Source organism: Manis javanica, chromosome 2 (genome assembly GCF_040802235.1).
Source record: "Manis javanica isolate MJ-LG chromosome 2, MJ_LKY, whole genome shotgun sequence".
Taxonomy (NCBI): domain Eukaryota; kingdom Metazoa; phylum Chordata; class Mammalia; order Pholidota; family Manidae; genus Manis; species Manis javanica.
This window is the reverse complement of record NC_133157.1, coordinates 69,657,322-69,678,578: the sequence shown is the minus strand read 5'-3', so window position 1 is coordinate 69,678,578 and position 21,257 is coordinate 69,657,322. Positions and strand designations below refer to the sequence as shown.

Below are 21,257 nucleotides of genomic sequence, written 5' to 3'. Positions count from 1 at the left end.
TGATAATGATGAAGCAAAGAATTAACTCTTCCTAATTCCCTCAGTTAGTGTGTTTTCCTTTTTTTCTTTTTTCCTGTTTTGGGGCTTTTGTTTCTTGCTTTTTAGCTTAGGAAATTCTATTTTTACAAGAAATCTTTTGTGGATGCTCACTATATTAAACTGAAAAAAGCAGTTGTTGGAATTGGAGACAGGAAGAGAGGTGGGAGAGAAACATTTACCCTCCCTTATTCCCTAAATTTTGCTGGACACAGAATAAAACAACTGACCTTGAAGATTTCTGAGAGAACTTAGAATTTGATTCATGATCTTCCAGAGATAGGAGCCTAAAAACACTGGGACCAATCTCCTGGGTATGAATGACAGAACAGTCTATTTGACCCCTTCACTCATTCATTCTGTGCACAATTATTCACTGAGCATTTATGAGGTACCAGGCACTGTTTGAGGCACCACAGATTTGGCAGTAAACAAAAGACACTTATTTTCTGTTTTCATGGAGCCTACATGATGGTAGGGGAAGACACTGAATAAAGATGTAAGCAAAAAAATACATGTTTGATGCTCTGAGAAAATGGATATAAAGAAAATAGGATAAGGGAACAGTAAAAGGTCATATATGTGTGCACAACTGTGTGTGTGTGTGTGTGTGTGTGTATGCGTGCTCTTTTACATGGTAGATCAGGAAAGGCCTCCCTTGTGAGGGTGCCCTTTAATCAGGGAATCAATAAAGTGAGATTATCTGGGACTAAGAGTTGTTTAGATGGAAGAAAGACTAAGTGAAAAGCAGTGAGGCAACCAAGTGCCCAGCGTGTTTGAAGAAGGGCGAGAAGGCCAGGGTGTCAGGAACCAAGTGATGAGGAGAGAGAGCAATGGAAGATGAGGTCAAGAAGACATCAGCTCCTCCGGGGAAAAGGCCAGATCACCCTTGACTTTGCTCTGCAGGGACCAGCTTCAGAGTTATAGAGAAGCTATTTAGTAAATATGTTGGAAAGAATCAGAAAGTCCCTTGTTTTAGTAAAAAGAATGCATTTAGGAGCATATTTCACTTCTTAGTTCTTCCTTTAGAAAGGCTGAGGTGGCAAATTTTCTAAGGTGTTTGTCTAACTAGAGTTCAGAACACCTCACCTCCCTCCCCAGGGACCCCTTCCTCGGTAACAAAGCACTCCCAGTGTTTTCAGGGCTGTATCTCTCACCACATCCCCAAAGTCAGTTTCTGGTATTCTTACTGTTCAGATTACATAGTATGGCATGTTCCAAGGAAAATGACGATTGGTGAAGGATGAACCACTGTTAACAGATTAGATGCCCAAGCGCATGAAAACTTTGTTTTCAGTCAGAAAAGAAATTGTTGCAAAATCAATGGTCTTGCTGGATAGCCCTGAGCTTCACTGAGCTTCACAGCACCTCTGTCCAGTGTAGTTTTGGTCAACGATGTCACTCACTCAGCCACTTACTGCTGTGTTAAGCACAATTCCCAAGCCAAACTTGTATTATGAGGTGAAAATTGGTTGACTCTTCTATTTGTATTTCTGGGAACAGGCTATTTTTTAGCATAATTTCTTCGGTGGAACAATTTCCAAATGAGGTAGTTTTTATGGCAGGCTTTATAAAATAAAATCTTACCAAATAGGCCTATGTCTTGTGTGCCTTTTTTTAAAGACAGCCACAGTCCCCATCGTTCCCTCTCTTGGCACCCACCAGTTGCCAAGAAACAACTGATTCCTGGTTTTCTGATCCCCGTTGCAATTTGTGACTGAGTTAACAACAACAAAAAAAGCCGTTCTATTTGCAGCTCTAAATATGTATCAAGATTGTCAGACTGTTCAAGAAAAAAAAATGCAATGTTGACTTCTTAAATTTTTTCTTAAAGGGGCATTTCATCTTTGTTATAATGAGGTTAATTCCAGACACACACGAAAAAAGGTCCTAAATCTGTGCAGCACGATAGTGCAGTAGCTTGGACTATTGACTGCAAGTGAAACAAGGAAAAGCAGGATATTTTGTAGTCTGTTATGGGTAGAGGTAGGACATTGCATTTAAATTGCCTGACATTAGAACTCAAAAAGAACAGGAACTTTCGTTGTCAAGGAGTTTGTGTAGTTTGCTCCCTCTTTAGCATTCTTTGTGCTCTGATATATTGCAGCACTGGGTAAGCCTTTTTCTCTCACAGGGGGTACTCCAATGATCCTGTGGAGAGGGAAACTCAACAATCTTAACCTTACCATTTATGTAGCTGGGTTTATGAAAAGATAGTTCATAATGAGTTCACTGTCAATAGCTCACAATGAAGCAATGAAGGTCCTTCCAAACTCCTTGATCACCATGAGATTGAGCTACCACCCACCTGCGCCAGGTATGCTCTCCCCCACCTTTCCTCAAATCAAACACTTGGAATAGAGTGACCAGCCATCTAGGATGGCTCAGGACTGAGGGGCTGACTGAGACACTGGACTTGGAGTGAGTGCTAAAACTGTAAGGATAAAGATAAAATATGTAAAAGCACAAGGTAAGCACAAAATAAATACCAAATAGCTTGCAATTTATGTGGTTCCTTTAATCCTTATGCAGTTACATTGCTGTGCTGGTTTTCATTTTTTAAATTCATTTATTATGCATTTCTGGCTTTTTACCCTCTTTAAAAATTCTACCTTAACTATAAAGTCAAGTGATTACAAATGAATAAAACTTTTAAAACATTTAATGAACAGCATTTACACATTCAAACACACACTCAGAGAAATTATGGGATCTTATAATTGCCAAGGGCTGGAGAAGTCATCTGAATCAAAGTCCTATTGCAGGAATCCTTTATTTCATCTTTCCCTCTTGAAGGTTGCTTTAAAAAGCACCTGCTTCTTCACCTCTTAGCTAGAAAATGGTGGGAGAAGAGAAGTCTTTCTGAAAAGAAGAACTGGAATAGAAGAGAAGCCACAAGTGCACCTGGAGTATCAGCACCTCTTTCTACAATGAACCATTGTACCAGGTGACCTTCAGGTGTACATAGGCAGCATAAAGCAATCTTCTTTTCTCTGAACTTTGGAAAATTGGGGAGACTGATTTGCACCACCCTTTTATAGTCAATGAAATACCCAAGAGAACAATGATTTCTGGGAAATTGTTTCCCCAGGAGATCAATCTCCTTCAAGATAATGATAATGATGGATGCTGAATTTCTTCTGAAGTTCCTCTGTGTTGTTACTAAGTCATTCAGTCTACAGTTGCAGTGTAGCCCTTACTCTGACTATATCCTTCTTAAATCTCTGAAACCTTCTGTGATGTCCACTGAACTCTCCCTATTCTTTTGATCCTGGACAATCTCTTCAATTGCCTTCTTGAGGTCTTCAAAGATGCCACTTCCTGCTATATAATGAGGATGCTCAAAGCAGCATTCTATCCAGCATCAAAAGCTTCAGGAAAACCTCAATTCAGGCCCAGCGTTAAATGCATTTCAGTGATAGTGTTATTAAGACCTAAAAGAATCTCTGATTCTTTTCCAATTTTATATTATTCAATGAGTTAATGGAACAAGTCCAATATTTTTCTTTGTCCTGCTTCAATTTGTTTTATTACTTTTAATTTCACAGTAAGATTTTGCTCTACATATTTGTATGTTTCACATTGAGAGCTGTTGTAATGCACAGTACAGAAAGAATTTAAATCAGATATATAACAATAACTGAAGCACCTACTCTGAGATTCTAACATTCTAACATTCTAACATAATCTTGGCCACTTCTAGTGACAAGGTCCATATGGAATAAATATAAACTCATCACCATTTCTAGGCCTTCCCATTTACTCACAACTCAGCAATAGTAGTGGTTAGCTATGAATTTCTCTTCCAATGACACAGCATACATCTAGTTTGAGAAAAAAAAAGTTTCCTGGGTTAAACTGAAAAGTGTTCATATGTAAAATTTTTAAATACACATAAATATCTTTGAAAATAAAAAATTCATAAATCAGGCATTTGTAAGCCAAGCAATGAATTCAGACAGCATCTAAATATATAGTAGTGCGTGAAATCACTCTGAGAGTATGCGCAAAGGAGAACAAAGGGTACACAGAACCTGGACTTTAGCAATGCCATATTTAGAAGTTGGCTAGAGAAGTTGGAACCAGCAAAAAAGACTCAGAAGGAGTTGCCTGTTAAGTAGGAAGAAACTATCTCATTATAGTTTCTATTAAGGTCACATTTCTGGATGAGATGAGTAACATACAAGATGTGTGATAGTGGTTCACATTATAATGAGAAATACAACTGCGATGTAAATAAAAGGGGAAATACTTCCGGAGAGACAGAACACTGAACCAAGGAACAGAAGTCTAGACTTAAATTCCCACTTTTTTGACTCTCATTAGATATGACATCAGCAGGAGACATGACCTTGCCCTGAGCCTCAGTCAACTCTTCTACAAAAGGAGAAATGATAATATCTATCTTCAATGGGCTGTTGTGAGAATCTATTGAGTTAATTAACTCAAATATACATCATAAATGGAAAAACATTGCACAAACATAAGGCACTTGTGTTGGCTCTCTGCCTAGAACTCGCATTCTACTATAAGGAGCCACTCTACCCACTTTTCTCTTGCCAGTCGTCTACCTGAATTCTGACCTCCCTGATACCTGCTTTCTGTGATCTTGTTGCCTGACAGCTGGGGCCTTAGGGCCAATTGCCCACTGCCAGAGCTTTATACCGTCCCAGTTGCTGGTCTCTTGCCAAATCACCAACCCCATTCCTGACTATCTTTATGGCCCACCCACCATCCATGAGCCCAAGTTATGATAAGCTCCAAAGTGTTTCAGAGCCAATCCCAGAGCTAACTACAGAGATTCAAACTATATACTTATTTGCAATATGTATTAGTTTGTTCAGTCACAGAGATTTCTTCAAATTCTTGAGACCAAAGTACTTTGTGTCTTAAAGGATGATATCCACAGCAAAATATATATACATATTAATTCAGCAACTTCTTCACCTTGAGTTCTTGATTTACATAAATAATAAAGGCTTTTGTTCACTTAAATAGTCTTTAAAATTGTTTATAGCTATACTGACAGTATCTGGATTGTGTCTGAAAGTCTTCTCTAATCTGGTAAGATATCCATGCCATTTATTTGAAAATTCTTTGATCAAGCTGTTTTCATTGAAAGTAAGTATGGTTTTAAAATTACCAAAAGATCTATACAAAATTAAATTGCTACTGCCTTTATTGATTTCTTGGGAAAAAAATTCAGCCAACCCCTTGTTGAGCTGGGTCTAAAACCAATCTATTATTGGATTCACTGATATTTTAATTATGATTTAATTAATTAAAAATTAAGAATGTAACATGCTATTATTAAAATATTTTCTTCTTTAATAATTAATAATTTTCTCTAAATACAATATTGTAATCCATTCAACCAATCATTTTGAAAATAACAAAAATAACAATTGAGTCTTTTTACTTTGATCTTTGAGATCTGGGAAGGGGGCTGAGGAAGGAAAGGGAGGAAAGGTACTTGTGAACATCAAATGATAACCGACAGTTTTTAAAACGCCAGCAAAGACTTTGTGCTTCACCAAGCTCTACTTAAGCATGGATAGAAAATGCAGTTACCCATGACAGGGTATTACAATAATGTCATAGAAGCAATTTTTGTCTCCATAATGTAAAGCTACATGTCCAGCTAAAATAACTCCAGGTCTTTTATATTTTACAATGGACTAATAACTTTTATTGCTATTCTTAAGAGATGTCAGTTTCTACTTTTTAAGAAATTTAATTACATTTGCTCTTCTCCAATCATCGATCCTTTTTTCCCCCCATCCCTAGATCACAAAGACAAATGTAAGTGAACCTAAAATGACTCTTTCTGAATTCTTAAGCAGAATACAAACTGTTCTAACTTTCTTACATGACATGCCAGTTTACTATAGTTACCTACTTTAAGGAAATACGCCTGGCTCCACTGGCGGTGGGCATGATTGGTGGTGGAACTCAGACGTGGGTGAATCTTCAGTATTTATTGTTATTGGTTATATGCTCCCAAAGCATTCTATACCTTTCTTTCCAAATATTTACCAGTTCATAATTATATGTATACATGATAATATTGTTACTCTCTTTCTCCCCAACATGACAGTAATACTCATGAAAACAAGGGTAACATCAATTTTTCCCACCAATGTATATTCCAGCAACCAGTTCAGTGGGTACAAAGAATGTAGTAAGTGTGCAAAACATTTTTATGGGGAAAAAAGGAATAGAAAGTAATCGAGCTAGCATTATTTTCAGACTACTTAGGAATGGATCAGTACCAGTCACTTGGTATGTATCACTCAGTGAAATTCTATAAAAGTTATTTTTGAAAAATTAATTTATAACACCCCATTTCTAGCATGTCCCACTTTCCCTTTTATCTATTTTACGGAGGCTGGTTCCAACCTTCTCTGATGACCACAGAGTGGCAACCATTTTGCATAATATATTAAGAGCACTGTTTCATAGATTTTGAATTCTATAATTTGTCTTCAGAGTCCAACTGAAAATTTTGAACACCAAAAAAGAGAAAAAGAAAAGCTCCTTAGAATCATATCCTCTTATCTGTTATAGCAGTATTATGAGAACATTTGCCTTTTTTTTAACCTTTTCCCTCCACATGGTGTGAGGATCTGAAAAAGAGGCCTCCTGAAGGCATGCTAGGGGTAAGTCAATGTTCTAAAACTCAAGCATGCATCAGAATCACAGTGAAGACTTGTTAAAACACAGATCGTTGGACCAACCCCCAGATTTGTGATTCCACAGGTCTGGTGTGGGAGCCTTAGAATTTGTATTTCTAATAAGTTCCCAAGATGCTGCCACATCTGGTCTGGGAACCACACTTTGAGAATAACTAAGGCAGTTGCTGGAAGAGAACCTTGTTAAAACTAGGTTCAACACCAACTGTATTCTTGGTTAAAATAGTCCCAGAGAACATTATAAATTGTTGGTAGAGAAGACAAATTATCAGAGGTGCTACATAACATATATAATGCAATACATTATTAAATCATCAGCTTGACTTATTACTCTTATTTTTATTATAAGTATACCTCTCCAGGAATTATCCCAGTTCACTTTTTAATAACTAAAATTCTAGGGAAGGGGAATCTCTGAGTTATCTTTGGGCTTGGTAGAACTCACCTCCATTTGCTTCTCTGTCCTTCAGCCCCTCCAGCAAGTCACTAAGCCTCTTTCATCATACTCTTCTACCTGTAAAAATGGATGTAATAGTACCTATATCAGTGAATTACTGTGAGGATTAAATGAGATCCTAAATGCAAACTATTTAGCATGAAATTGGCTTGTAAATGGTAGCTGCTATGTTTTTACTAATTTATCTACTGATTCAAGGAAATGAATTCCAATGGTCCTGGGACCAGTGACTGAAACTACTTATATCTCCAACACATTCATTGAACACAGCAATAATCCTAAATCGGAAAGAGAATGCAGCTATATTCTAGGTATTCTGCTCACTGTATGTCTTGCCAATGGGTTTCAGCCCCGGGCAAGTTTGCTATGGATTCAGTGTGATCAAAGAAACTGACAGCAAAACATTCTTCGGGGTGAAAGGGTTATACCCAACTTTATTCTCACAGTGGCAGGTCAGTCACTAGAATCCCATTCACTCAGAGCGAGTCTGTATGCAGCAAACCAGTCTCTGCTTCTGCGCCCCTCTGTCTGCACAGCTGTCCTCTGGGCCTCTCTGCACAGTCGTCCTGCACAGCTGTCCTCTAGGCCTCTGTCCTTGGCGCTAATAACACTCCAGGCTCTGCTCTGCTCTGCTCTCCTGCAGCCTTGCAGTCCTGCCACCATGTCGCACGTGCGCAGAGCACTGGGTGGAGCTCTTTTTTATAGAGTCAACAGCCACGTATTGCCCGCAGGTGTGGAGTGAGCTAGTCAATCAGGGCCAGGTGAGAATCCTGGCCACAGGAACTCTCATTTTATCCACACTGTAGTAGTGAACTGTTTGGTTTTGAAATTTTGGCATAGGGTGTTCTCCCAAATATACAAAATTATAAAGAAGAATCTCCTGGATAACTATTTCAAAATACAGATTCCTGATCTCCACCCCGAACAGATCAAAGGACCTCCAGAGGAGAGGGGTAGGCATCTTTTAAATAATCACCCCAGGTGATTTTTCTGATTAGCAAGTTTGAAAAACACTGAAGGGACTTCTCACTTCATTCTAATGGTGGCTGACAAAACCTAAACATGATTTCCATTTATTGCTAGAAAATTTCGGAAGTCCCTTCTATTCTTAGTAGCTTTATTGAGTTGAACTAGAATCACTTGGAAAGCTCAGCTGAAAGGAAGGAGTTTTTGTTGACGCTTTGAAAAGGTTCCCGGTGTTTTGAGTTAATTCACCCTTCCACACTAGCGGTGTTCTGAGCCTCATTTCTGAATCGTCCAAAACCTCCTCCCGTTGAACTTTTTCTCCTGCAATGTCTCTCTCCTCTTTCCAGATCTCTGCCTCAGGTCTAGCTTGTTTGTCCCTTAACTCCATTTCTTGAGCAGAACATTTGGTGCTTTCCCAGTTCACTACGCTTTGCTGGAATAGTGAATTTCCAGGGATTTTACAGGCTGGCCAAAACAGTTTGTTCAGAACAGTGACGCCGGGGCCGAGGCCTGGCAGCCAGTCGACCGAGCGTTTCCTGACTCTGCACAGCCACCCTTGACCTTGGGGAGGGAGCGAGCGCCACCTGCACCGCTCCTTCCCGGAGGCGTCGGGGCAATTCTCAGGCCGGACTTCAGAACGGAAAGGTGGGAGAGAAAAGGGCAAGGGAGGCTTCAAAATAAGGCGAGAAGACCCATAAGGTATAAAGCAATTATTTTTCTTTTCCCAAGGCGAATCCTTCTAACTATTCAGGGGTGAGAGGGCTGGGGGTTGGGGTGTACGGAGGAAAGGGAAATGTCTGCCTAGGGCTCGAGACAAAGTGTGAGAACTCCGATGGCCAGAAGCGAGCTTGAGTGAGAAAATCGGAAGGAGGGAGGCTGAGGGCGGACAATCGGGTTAAAAATAGAAACAAATCCTCCACTGCACATGCTCTTTCCAGCTCCACCCTGGGGCGGGTCGCCGAGCCTCTGGGGCTCCGGGCAACAGGAGCTGGATTAAGGCTCAGCCCCGCCTCCTGGCCCGGTGACTGGGCGGGGGGCGGGACGTCGGCGCGTCACGTCACCGCGCGCCCCGCCGCCACCGGCGTCGGGGTTTTCGCTGACGCACAGACCCCGCCCCTTCCCTCCCTCTCTCCTTCTTCGCCTGAGCGCCGGGCGGAGAGAGCGTCAGTTGGCCGGATCGCGGACTTGGCTACGTCTTCTGTTGGGGCTCTCTCGCTGTTGGGAGCCGCGGAGCTTCCCCGGCGGTAGCCGAGGAGACAGAGGGCGCCATCAGTGGGCCTTCACGGCGCCCAGGCCTCCCTGCGCGCCCCCCTTTCGCCTTCGGAGTCGCCCCAACCTGCCGCCGGTGGAGGCGTGAGGTGACGGGCGAGCTCCGGGAGCAGCGTTAGCCGCCGCGGCCTCCGGTCCTCCTTCCACCTCCTCCGCCCCTCCTCACTTCCCTCCTCCCACTTCCCAAGCTCCGGCGTGTCCCGGCCACGCTCGGTGCTGCGTCAGGAACAAAGGAGGACCCCGCGGCGGCGCGGCGGCGCAGAGACCCCTCCGCCTGCGGCTCCGACCTGTTCCCGGCCCGCGGCGGCGGCGGCGGCGGCGGCGCCAACGCCAGAGCTCCCGGTTCGCTTATCGCGGAAGCCTGGGCCCGGTCCCCACTGCGCCGGCGTCGCGTGCGAGCCCGGCTCCTGCACTGCTGCCCCCGCAGGGTGAGTGGTGTGGAGCTGGGGGGAGGGCACCCTGCTATTCGAGCTGGGCCGGTGGGTGTGAGGTGGGGGGCCCGGACGCCTCGGCCTCCGGCGAAGCCCTAGCGGGCCGGGGGAGGGGAGCCTGTTTGCCAGCGCAGGAAGCACAAAGACGGAGGCGTCATCTTGCCGTCATGATCCGGGGTCCGGCTCCCTGCGCCCCGGCTCGCTCGTACACGCAGGGTCGCGGAAACAATGTCCTCTGTGCGGTTTCCGGGGCTTCGGGTTCAAGGCCTTCCGCCTGTCGTCGCGGCGGCGGCGCCCGGCGTGGGTAGCCCGACCGCGGAACAAAGAGGCCGTGGTGGCTGCCGCGCCCCCTGGCCCCCTGCTTCCCGCACCCCCCAGCTCTCCTCCTCGGAGAAGCCCTTCAGGGTCGAGGGTCGACGTGGGGCGTCTGGGTGAGGGGTGGACCCGGCCTGCAGAGCTACCGTTCTGCATGACTCAGTGGTTTTTGGAGAAGGCCCTGCCGGGCTTTTGTGAATCAGGCCTTCGCTTCGAGGGGCATGGTGGGAGACAGGAGGGACCAAGGGGACTCGAACTTATTCTCAAGTCGGCTGGAATATGGGTGAGGGTGGCTTCTCTGTCGTGTTTTTATTTAGTTTTTCCAACGTCGGAGATCCCTTTCATGAAGGAAATGGAGTACCTTCCCCTTTGTTTCGTGCTTTTAGGCTGGTAAACGTGAAATTTTTTTTCACGATGTTCCTATGTTTTTCTGAAATACTGTCAAGTAGGGGAAGATAACTAATGGTTAACACCCCCCTCTTTCCACGGACTCCGTGAATCTGTCTTGGGAAAGGGAAAGGCCCAGGTTATCTTTACTAATGGAATGCCTCTTAAGAATCTTGCCTAAGGATGTAGTAGTATGTAGGTCGCTGGGCTCCTGTTCTTAAAACTGGCTTTCAAGTAGTTTATAGAATTGTTTTTAAAAAATGAATTTCATTTTACCCTTTATTTTTTAAAAGGAGTTCAGTTCAGTAGTGAATTTATGAAAAATTACAATTTTATCTTTCAAGTCTTTTTCTTGAAAATATCAAACAAATTTGTTGTAGTTAACTCCCATCTCTCAGGCCCGATATGAAGCCTGGAAAGGAGGCTTTAAAAAAAATCGCACTAATCTCCCATCTGGCAAAAGGCGAACTGAGGTCTGGAGGGTAAGGACTTGCCCAAGGTCACTGGTTTAGAGGTAGATTAGAGGCTAGAACAGGTCTCAACTCCAGGTGATTGGACATTTTTAACGTCTTTAAACATTACATGCACCTGAAAGAATTAACATTAAACTTAATAGGTGTAAAAGCCTTTTCCTATTCATAGTTGAAACTGGAGAAGTTTTCAGTTAAATACCCAGGTTGAGGGGTTGTTTTTTTAAGCTATGAATTAGGGGAAGCCACAAACCAAAAAAAATACACCTTTCAGCTATATCTGATAGACTGAATACATGAATGCTCAAGTAGCTGTCTAACAGCTTTAGGTACTATATAGTGATGTTCTTATATTTTTCTGAAATACTGCCAAGTAGGAGCCCCCCAACTGCTGAACATGAGAATTCTTTGCTTGATGCTCTTTGCTGTACTTGGTTTTTATAAACAACCCTGACCGTTTTGGCTTTATGAGTGATTAATGATGCTTGCCTCTTCTAAATTGAATTTGAGTTTATTCTCTAGCACCCCCGCCCCCACATTAGAAAAAAACTTGTACCCTTCGTGTCATCCTTTTTTTGTTTTGCTCCCTTATTATATTAGATATATGAACGCGGCATCCTTGGGGTTGTGTAGGAGTCGGCAGGCTCTGAGATATAAATAGAAGCTGATTTCAGAGGCCCCTGTTGACTAGGCTTTATGTGAGAGCCTCCATCCAGCTCAGCCTGTCACATTGCAGCCTTGTGACAGGCTGAAGCGCCCGCCCATGTGATCTAAGCATTCTGAGAAATATTAAGGCAAGCTGTGCACATGTGATGGCATTTAAAATCTGGCTTTCTAGAGGGAAAATATAAGATGGGAAACCATGTAGGAGACTAATGTCCTTGTGTCTCAGATTTGGAAACTTTATAGTGAATTGGAAGTAGATGTGTTTTCTGAAAATGGAAAGGTTGGAATACTTTGTTGCATTTCAAAGTGGGTGAAATTGTTGGATGAGATCCTCCTCCCCATCTAATTAATATAGAACAAAAGGTCTTAAGAATCTGATTAATGTTAATGTCAGTAGACTATTAAACTTAAGCCAGTTTTCATTTAACACCACTGTCAGGTGACACTGAAAGTTACTACAGAATTTGTGAGTTAGCATAATCCTTAAACTAGCTTCTAGGAATAGCCCAACTGTTTGAAGAGAGCAAAAATTGACAGTTTGCATGGTAGGCATGGAAATAAGCATAATTTATTATTTGGAGCATTTTTTATACATATTACATTCAATTTTTTAAAATTAGCTGAAAGTGTTTATTAATAAACTTAGTAAATGATGTTGAAATGTTTACACTACTCTGCTCCAAAATGAGTCAGCTGAATTCCACTTACTATTTAAAGAGACAGTGTCAGCTAAATCGGAACTATTGTTTCAAGTAAACTGGATCTTGGTCACTCTCCAAATAAACTTAATTGGCTTGAACTGTGATGTCTGTTCAGGAAAAAAAAAATTTTTTTAAAGGGAAGATTAATGGTCAGGATTCTGGCCAAGTCAAAATTGGGTGTAGTATACTTGCCACCTTATCACAGTTGGGGTAAGAAGTACTAACACTTGTTAAAACATCTACTGAAGTATGTATTTTGTAGTGTGTATTCTAAAGAACCAATATGAAATTCTAGAAGATGGCAAGCTCTAGCTTGAAGTACCTTCCTACACTTACTTGAAATGTTCATAATTTAATAAATCATAAGTAGCCTCCATTGTCAACATTAAGGCGCATGTAAATGACAGTGACAAGTTATGGCATATAATCTCCCTTTGATAAAATGCTCTCTGAAATATGCTTATTATACATTCATATTTTAATGTGACATGGAAACCCTTCACAGCTGTCTCTTGCTTAAATAGGTATTTTTTCTTTAACTCAGAGTAAAACTTGCTAAATTTAGCAAATCATTACTGTATGTGCTAATTTTAACAAGACTTCTGAAAAGCAAGCATATGCTTGCTATATGAAGTTATTTGTTAACCTAGCATTAAATATTAACCATTACTAAAGGTTGTATGTTTATATTGATTTACTTTGCTATATTGAAATTGATCTTGGAAAGGTTTCCTTAGTTTCTGGTATGAGGAACACAAATGCTTGTTAAAAGTTCTAATAGACGGGGCCTTGGCTGAGACACACTTGAGGTGATAATTTGTGCAATCCGTTTCTAGGCACTTACTTGAAAGTACTAGTACCCAGATTTCACACCTCAAATGTAGAACAGGAAAGGAATTTCATAAGCTGCTGACCCCTAAATTCCTGAACAACTTCACTTGTTGGTACCAACGGAACAGGAAACACTAGATAATCTACCAGCTCTTCAGTCTTCTGTAAGGGTGTTGTAACATTTTAAAAGTACAGATGATCTGCCTCAGAGCAGAATCATTGGATTACTTGTAGAATCGAGATATGTTCAGTTGTTCAAGAATGCTTTAGAGCTTCATCCAATATACAGCCAGTTTAAAGAAACACTAGTAGATATCAGTAGTCAGTAATTGTAATTATGAGGTTATTTTCCATTTGCAGAATGTTTAATATTAGTTTGTAATCAATGAAGTAAAAATGTAATTTAACATGGTCTGCCTATAGTGCAACAGAGTAGAGTGACTTAAAGATACCAATTGTCCAAAATGATTTAAACAAAGTTCTGATACCCTACAGACTGTCCTTTTTAGAAATTGAAACAAAGACCACAGTGACAGGTAAAATAATATACTTTAATGATAGAAATTTTTGTCCTAAAGAATGTAAAGTCCTTATATTATAGTTATTTATCAAGCTAAAACACAATGCCTTTTGTGACCTTTGTTTTATAAAGGCAACAAAAAAGTTTTCTTGGCTTAGTCTTTTTTAATGATTAACACTGTTTGGGCCTTTGTTAGAAACAGTCTTGGTATTTTAAAATAACAAAGGTACACTGGTGACTATCATATAAATTCAGTGAATTTATTTTGGTTACATGCACAAATTATCACCTCAAGTGTGTCTCAGCCAAGGCCCCCGTCTATTAGAACTTTTAACAGTCTTGGTATTTTAAAATAACAAAGGTACACTGGTGACTATCATATAAATTCAGTGAATTTATTTTGGTTACATGCTAGTTTTGTAAAAATGTGTTTGTTTTGTTTATAGCAGAAAAATATGGCTCAGGAGACTAACCAGACCCCAGGGCCCATGCTGTGTAGTACAGGATGTGGCTTTTATGGGAATCCTAGGACAAATGGAATGTGTTCTGTTTGCTACAAAGAACATCTTCAGAGGCAGCAGAATAGTGGCAGAATGAGCCCAATGGGTAAGTTTCCAAGGGAAAACCTACTTGAAAAATGGGTGGACAGAAAATTGAGAACTAAGAATTGGGGCCTAAGACTGAGAATCATTGCTGAAAGCCCAAGGAAAGAAAACCTGAGGAAAGCTTGAAATTAAAGCAACAGACCGAGTACTTGGCATGACTACATCAGGAATGAATGACTAGCTACAAGCATCTTCTACCTTTTTCATTTTCCTTTTTGAGGTTTTGTTTCATACTTAACGTTCACTGGATATGACTTCTTTATATACAGTTTTGTTTGGATACTCAAGTGTAGGATTCTGTAGCACATTGAAAGTGCTCAAATCACTAACTTAATGCAAGTACTTGTTACTACTATTAAATGCCTTGATGTATTGGTACTGAATTGTTTTTAGTGTTGCTGTTTCTTACAAATCCTTTTTTTAAATAGGGACAGCTAGTGGTTCCAACAGTCCTACCTCAGATTCTGCATCTGTACAAAGAGCAGACACCAATTTAAATAACTGTGAAGGTGCTTCTGGCAGCACATCTGAAAAATCAAGGTAAGATCGAACGTTTCAGGGTTTTTATGATAATGAGAAAATAAAGATACCTGTGCCATCTGTAGCACCATAATGAATGAATGTTAATATGTAGTAAGGATGTTACATTATGATGTTGGTGTCAGATGCCTTTGGGTTGCTCAGTTCAGGGTTCCAATGTACTTTAATACATGATCTTATAGGTCATTGAGTAATGTGTATTACAGTGCACTCTATAACACCTTCAAGGATGCTGTGTGACAATGCTGTGCTGTTACTCCTTGTAATTGAGGTTTAGGGATTTTAGAGAGTCTGCAGACCAAATTGTAGTGCCATACATGGCATTTTGGCAAAGCTGCCCCTTTTGCCCTTATTAGTACAGGCACAGCTGAAAATTCTAGTTGGCTACATAGAACATTGTAACCTATACAGATGTGCAGCCTTGAGTTGATGAGCCATTTACCAAATTGTTTCCTTTATTCTCAACCATTTGTGCTGGTGATGGGCATCCATTATTCTTTTAAAATTTTAAGTTATTTAGCTCACTAATCATTGGAAATAATACATAATATAACGTTGAACTGACAACTTATTATAATGCAAAGAAAGTACCCTTAACATCTTGAAAAATGTTTGCTTGAACTCAAATAGAAATGTGCCTGTGGCTGCCTTGCCTGTAACTCAGCAAATGACAGAAATGAGCATTTCAAGAGAGGACAAAGTAACAACCCCGAAAACAGAGGTATCAGAGCCAGGTATGCTTTTTGCTTAATACTAGTTCAGTTCTGTATTTGGTAGTGTAAGAAAGGGTTGGTGGGGGGATTCTTTCATTCCCATTTAATAACCACAGAGGAGAGAGAGCTTTAATACAGGCTGGGCAAGAACGATCATCTTTAAAGTACCTTGAAATGTTAGTCACTCTTTACTCTCTTCTTACTGCTCTCCCCACGTCCCTTACTCTTACATACGCAAATCAGCAGTTTGTAATCTGGAGACTGGAACTGTTAAGAATTTAATGAACGTAAGAGGTAGTTTACTGTGGGGGTTTTTTTTTTGTTCATTTTTACAAGCTAAGAGTAGTTTAATAAAGCAAAGTACACACTCAAGGAGGGAGTGTGGGACGTGCTCCAGAGGTGAGCAGCCTACTGTTCTGTTTTAAAGTTACCTAAATCCTTAGAGAAGATACCATTCATAGACACAGAAGAAATTATGTAAATTAATCAAAAGCAACAACTGTTTAGTCTTTATCATCGATATTATAGAAAATATTCAAGCAAAAACATATATTAACACTTAAACTTTTAAGTTGAAGGATAGGATTCTTACATTTTTGTGGGAGCTTAAAACTCAGGAAGGGCACTTGGTTTTCCTTAGATAGTGACTTTGAGTTATAATTCAACTTCTACATAGCACAACCGTAGTGCTATGGAAGTCGCTAGTGCTCTAAAGTTGCCAAAAGATTGACTCTTTTGGATTACCTCTGCTAGGCCCCAGGTGGGTGTCTACATACACTAGAGTATACGTAGTTTATTTGACTGATTATTTCCTCGTACCACGTTAACTGAAAACAGTATGAAACTTTATTGTGAGGATCCCCAAAGAGCCAGGTAGTGACCCTGAAGAGGCAGGAAATAGGAATGTCCCCAAGAAAAGAGGAAATTCTCTTTTAAGGAAGAACTACTCAGCAGTGGGCCTGAAGAGGCCACTGGCAGCAAGAGCATCTCAAAAAAAAAAAAAGAAAAGTTTCAAAAACGATCCCAGGAAGATTAGACTGGATGTTTCCCTGGCTGGGCATGACCCAAGGTGACATTTCCACCCCACCTCACCCCCTGTATTCCAATAACAAGTTCACAAGGAAAAAAATCCTTATTGTGAGGAAATAGTGTCAGTGGTATGTAATCTGCTTTGGACACTTGTTTTTTTGCTGACATCATATGGCCAAGCTTATGTGACTATGTCGATCTTAATTTATAAAGTTGTGGTACAAATTCTTAAGTTGGACAAATGAGTCCATATTTGGTATTTTGAAATGAGTTCCATCAAATTGTCCTATTTGGATCTTTTAACACAAAATTTCCCTGATTTTGAAACAGTACTCTTTAGGGTTAGATCTGCAGCTAGTCTCTGCATTTATTATTTCCTAGTAGGCATTCTGTGGTTCATTGTTCTTTGCCTTTTCTGTATCATTTTTTTCTCTTCTTAACCCCTGTACTTTCCTTATGCCTTAAGAACCATTGTTCAGTTTTCATGTATAGCCAAGGAAATGGCTGTCACCCCTCTTTACCATTTCCAAACTGTCCCATAGATGATTATTTAACCTTATACCATCAGGAAAAAATTAAGGTTATCATAGAATTAGGAATAAGTAAAGTAGTAGGGATAATACTATTTTATCCTACTACTAGGCTATTAATCTCACTGAATATATTACTAATACAAATGGTAATATAAGTTTGGGGAGAATTTTAGAGCAGGTTATTAAACCAGTTAGCTTACTCTAGAGCTTGGATTTATGCTAAGTAGCATCTGTGCTGGCCTGTTGGCAGTAATTTTAGCATTGCATACATTAATTTGCTATTCTTAGGGTTGGATTAATGTTAAAACTTAAAAAATTACAGTACTTCTTTTATAGTTGAATTTTATAAAATAAATTTGGTGTCTTTTAAATAACAAGTGGTAATAAGGGCTTTCTTTAATGCAGTAATCTGTAATTTTTAATCATTCTATTGGTCATGTGTAAACTAAAACTTTAAGCCTTTTGGGTAAAGAGAGACAGGCTTTTAAAAGTAGATCATATCTTTCATTGTCTAAATTCCATGCCTATTTTTGGATAAGTATCACAGAGTAAAAAACTATGCTTTAAAAATTCTTGTTTTGCCTGTGGAATCCCTAATAGTCTAAAATTAAAATTTCGCAAGTTCTCACTGTTTGCTGTCCTTTAGCAGGAAGTTTTAAGTCTTACATTTTTCTACATATGACAATATAAAAGCACTTGTTGAAATGGTAAAATAATTGTGAAATTTGGGGATATGAAATTAGGAATTAATGATTTAGGTGTTGTCAAAATTTGCTGGTTTTATCTGTACATTCCTTCTTTTGTCTATCAGTATAAAACCAAAATGACTTTTATAGACAAGTACCTCAGAAGTTGGTAGCCTTATTTACCAAGTAGTAATGAATTTGAACTGCCTTAATTAAGAAGTTTACATTTAGGCAATTACAATATGGAAAAACAGCATATGACCAACATCCCCCTGGTCTTTAAACTTAGGGTTTTGTTTCCAGTACTAGCTGTTAAGACTAAGTTTAAAGGAATTTGAGTAGAGTAATTTCATAAAATTTAGAGAAGCACAAGTAGTAGTGTGTTTATTGGCAAGAATTTGAAGATTTGAAAGAAATTCTGATAGTAAAGTTGAAAATTCTATTTAAAGTATGTTTTTTGAGAAAGCCTTCTTGTTTTCAATGTTTTCACTAAGAATCTTACTGTTTCTCTAAATGTTTTCATTTTTAGACTTAGATAATTATCAGCTAGTGAACTCCTAACAAACTGCTAAATTTTACCCTTCGTTTTTCAGTTGTCACTCAGCCCAGTCCATCAGTTTCTCAGCCCAGTACTTCTCAAAGTGAAGAAAAAACTCCCGAGTTGCCCAAACCAAAGAAGAACAGATGTTTCATGTGCAGAAAGAAAGTCGGACTTACAGGTATTACAGAACATAAATAAGACAACATGTATTTTACTGCTAGAATTTTATAAAGAGCTCCTGGTCACTCATTAAGAGATGGGTTGGTCTTAAACAAAAAACAGAATGCCCAAATCTCAGGAGTAGAAAGTTCCTAGTGTGGACTAGAAAGGAGGATAGTGGGGAGAAGTTGGATTTGATTGTCCTTTGTCTCTAATCATATGAAACCCTTTATTAACTTCAGGCCTTGTGAATTACTTTTCCTTTATTGGATTGATAAAAACTCTTCCCTTTTGATTTTTCTCTTTGTTCTCTTGGGAAACAGTAGCTGAACCAATCATAATCAGTCAGCACTTTGAGCCAGGCTCAAAATGTTCTAGGCACTTCTTGAATCTCAGATTTTTAAGATACATTCTGAAGTTCTGTCATTCTTTCCCTAGTTATTATTTGAGGAAACATTACCCAGTTAACAAACATGGTGGGACCAGGATTTGAATCCAAGTCAGCCTGACTCCAGAGCCTATGTAATTGCATGATATCTACAGCAGTTCATAAGAGGATGGTTACTTGAATTGCTCCCCATGTCAAAGCCAAGTTGAAAAGCATTTTCATAATTTAAATTGACAGATTCTGTCTTTCATGCTGCAAAGTGCCATGGAAACCTGGTTCTTTTTCTATAGTGAATAAGCCTTTTTTTTCTTTCTTTTTAATTGCTTCAAGTTCCCAAGTGACTCTACCTTCTCTTGTGTATGTACAGGGTTTGACTGCCGATGTGGAAATTTGTTTTGTGGACTTCATCGTTACTCTGACAAGCACAACTGTCCGTATGATTACAAAGCAGAAGCTGCAGCGAAAATCAGAAAAGAGAATCCAGTTGTTGTGGCTGAAAAAATCCAGAGAATATAAATTACTAGTTGTGAAGAGACTGAAACTTTGTTTTTATTTTAATATATCGTAGGAAAACATTAAAGAGCAGATGCATGGCCATTTTCCTTTGATGTTCTCCAGAGTTTTACTTTACACTTGTCTGTCTTACAATTGATACTTTAGGATGTTTGGGTGTTTGTTACAGGCAGAATTGGATAGATACAGCCCTACAAAATGTATATGCCCTCCCCTGAATAAAATTTGAAAATCTGCACAGCAAATTGAAATACACAGCTATTAGGAAGAAAATTTAGTTCCCATGTGCCAAACAAAATACATGAAATCTCTGCATGTTTGCAGCATCTGCCTTTGGGGAATGTAATCAAGGTATAATCTTTGGCTAGTGCTATGTGCCTGTATTTTTTTTAAAAATGGTACACCAGAAAAGGACTGGCAGTCTACTTCTACCATACTTAAACTTCACCTTGTTAATTTCCACAACATGTTCTTTGGAAGCAGGAAGAAAGCTATAAAGAGAACAGACCTTTTCGTTAAACTACTATTTGGTGCCATATGTAAGTCTCTGGTTAATTGGTCTAAGAGCTGTTAAATAAGACATTCTGTAAAAGGTAAACATCTCTACTGATTATGAGTAAAAGCAAGCCAACAGGGTCTTGAGCTGTCTTTGAAGCTTATTGTGCTGACTTGCACGAGAAGATGTCTGCATTACTTGTTGCTGAAATGTTGTGTAGCACAGAACTGCACTAGGATTAATTTGTTTACAAGAAGAAGTTAAAACTTTGGTTTTCATATACAGCGGCTCTATTGAATAACATGCATCTGAATTTTAAGTTGCAAAGGTATCTGAACAGTTAATTTTTCATGTGCATCCTTTGTTGAATGTTTTGGTTCAAGAGAGAATGTTTAAAGCTTTTTTAAAAGACTTCAGTTCTTAATGTAACTGTACCCTTCTGCATGGAAAATCATAACCAACATGGCTGCAGTAGACTTCTTAGTGGTATCCAGCACCACTTGCAGAGGGCTGCTTTATCATATTGTACTTGGGTGTAGGACTCTAGTGTTCTTGGGTGTATTGCATGGGCTGCATTATCTACAGCATTGTACAATAACAACTAGAAGAGGCAGTATACTTCACTGATGCTTGTCTGGTAATACCACTTCTGTGTTATAATGGAAGGTTTTTTGTGATGTATGAAACTTGTGTTTTTTATATATAAATGAGTATAGTTAGATTAGTGTTGTGGTAATGCCTGTTTTCATCTGTAAATAGTTAAGTATGTACACGAGGCACTACTTTCTAATTTACTGCAGTGTTCGGTCCTAGTTTTTACTTTTATTAAGCATTCAGTTTTGCTTTCAATTTTATGTACCTTAGTTCTGAGTTAGATCTGCAGATGTGTACAGATAGGTCATATTTATGTATTGCACATAATCATGCTATTCAGCATTGATGCTATATTGTATTATGTAAATAATAAAAGCCATGTACAGAGGGAAACTTCCATTTGTTCATTGGGTTTTTAAGCTGTAGTTAGAAATCCTAAAGTGGGATGGTTAGAAAATGTTACATGTTCAACTCACAAGGTTAACATGTAGACTTTGCATGGTTATATTGTATTTTTTTTTACCATTGTCATCCCTTAAACTCCAAGTGAGAACTGTTGAGATGAGTTTTGTGAGACATCTAGTAAATAACGCTATTTTTGAAGAATGACTACACTTTAAGAATCAATCCTAGAACTTAATGGAATTTGAACAACCGTGGCCAGTTTCCCTTTTCCATATCTTTGCTTTATGAGTGACACTTAAGACCTGACAAAATTT

At 39.4% G+C, this 21,257-nt stretch overlaps 1 protein-coding gene and 1 long non-coding RNA gene across 3 annotated transcripts; one reads left to right on the top strand and one right to left on the bottom strand.

The window, feature by feature from the left end:
- Nucleotides 1–2,552: 2,552 nt before the first annotated feature.
- LOC118967086 (uncharacterized) lies at nt 2,553–8,846 on the bottom strand. Its single transcript, XR_005053888.2, has 4 exons — nt 7,619–8,846; nt 7,174–7,242; nt 3,804–3,860; nt 2,553–2,868 (listed from the first exon to the last, which is right to left on the bottom strand). It is a non-coding gene; the product is annotated as an uncharacterized lncRNA (long non-coding RNA).
- A 441-nt stretch (nt 8,847–9,287) lies between these two features.
- Nucleotides 9,288–20,931, top strand: ZFAND5 (zinc finger AN1-type containing 5). Of its 2 annotated transcripts, none has more exons than XM_073228651.1 (6): nt 9,288–9,848; nt 14,191–14,347; nt 14,775–14,886; nt 15,517–15,620; nt 18,441–18,566; nt 19,303–20,931. In XM_073228651.1, exons 2-6 carry the CDS (start codon nt 14,197–14,199, stop codon nt 19,449–19,451), a joined length of 642 nt encoding a protein of 213 aa, XP_073084752.1. In that variant the 5' UTR covers nt 9,288–9,848; nt 14,191–14,196; the 3' UTR covers nt 19,452–20,931. The 2 variants fall into 2 exon arrangements, with proteins under 2 accessions (XP_073084752.1, XP_073084751.1); XM_073228650.1 differs by having other exon boundaries at nt 9,289–9,848; nt 14,188–14,347.
- The last annotated feature ends 326 nt before the right edge of the window (nt 20,932–21,257 follow it).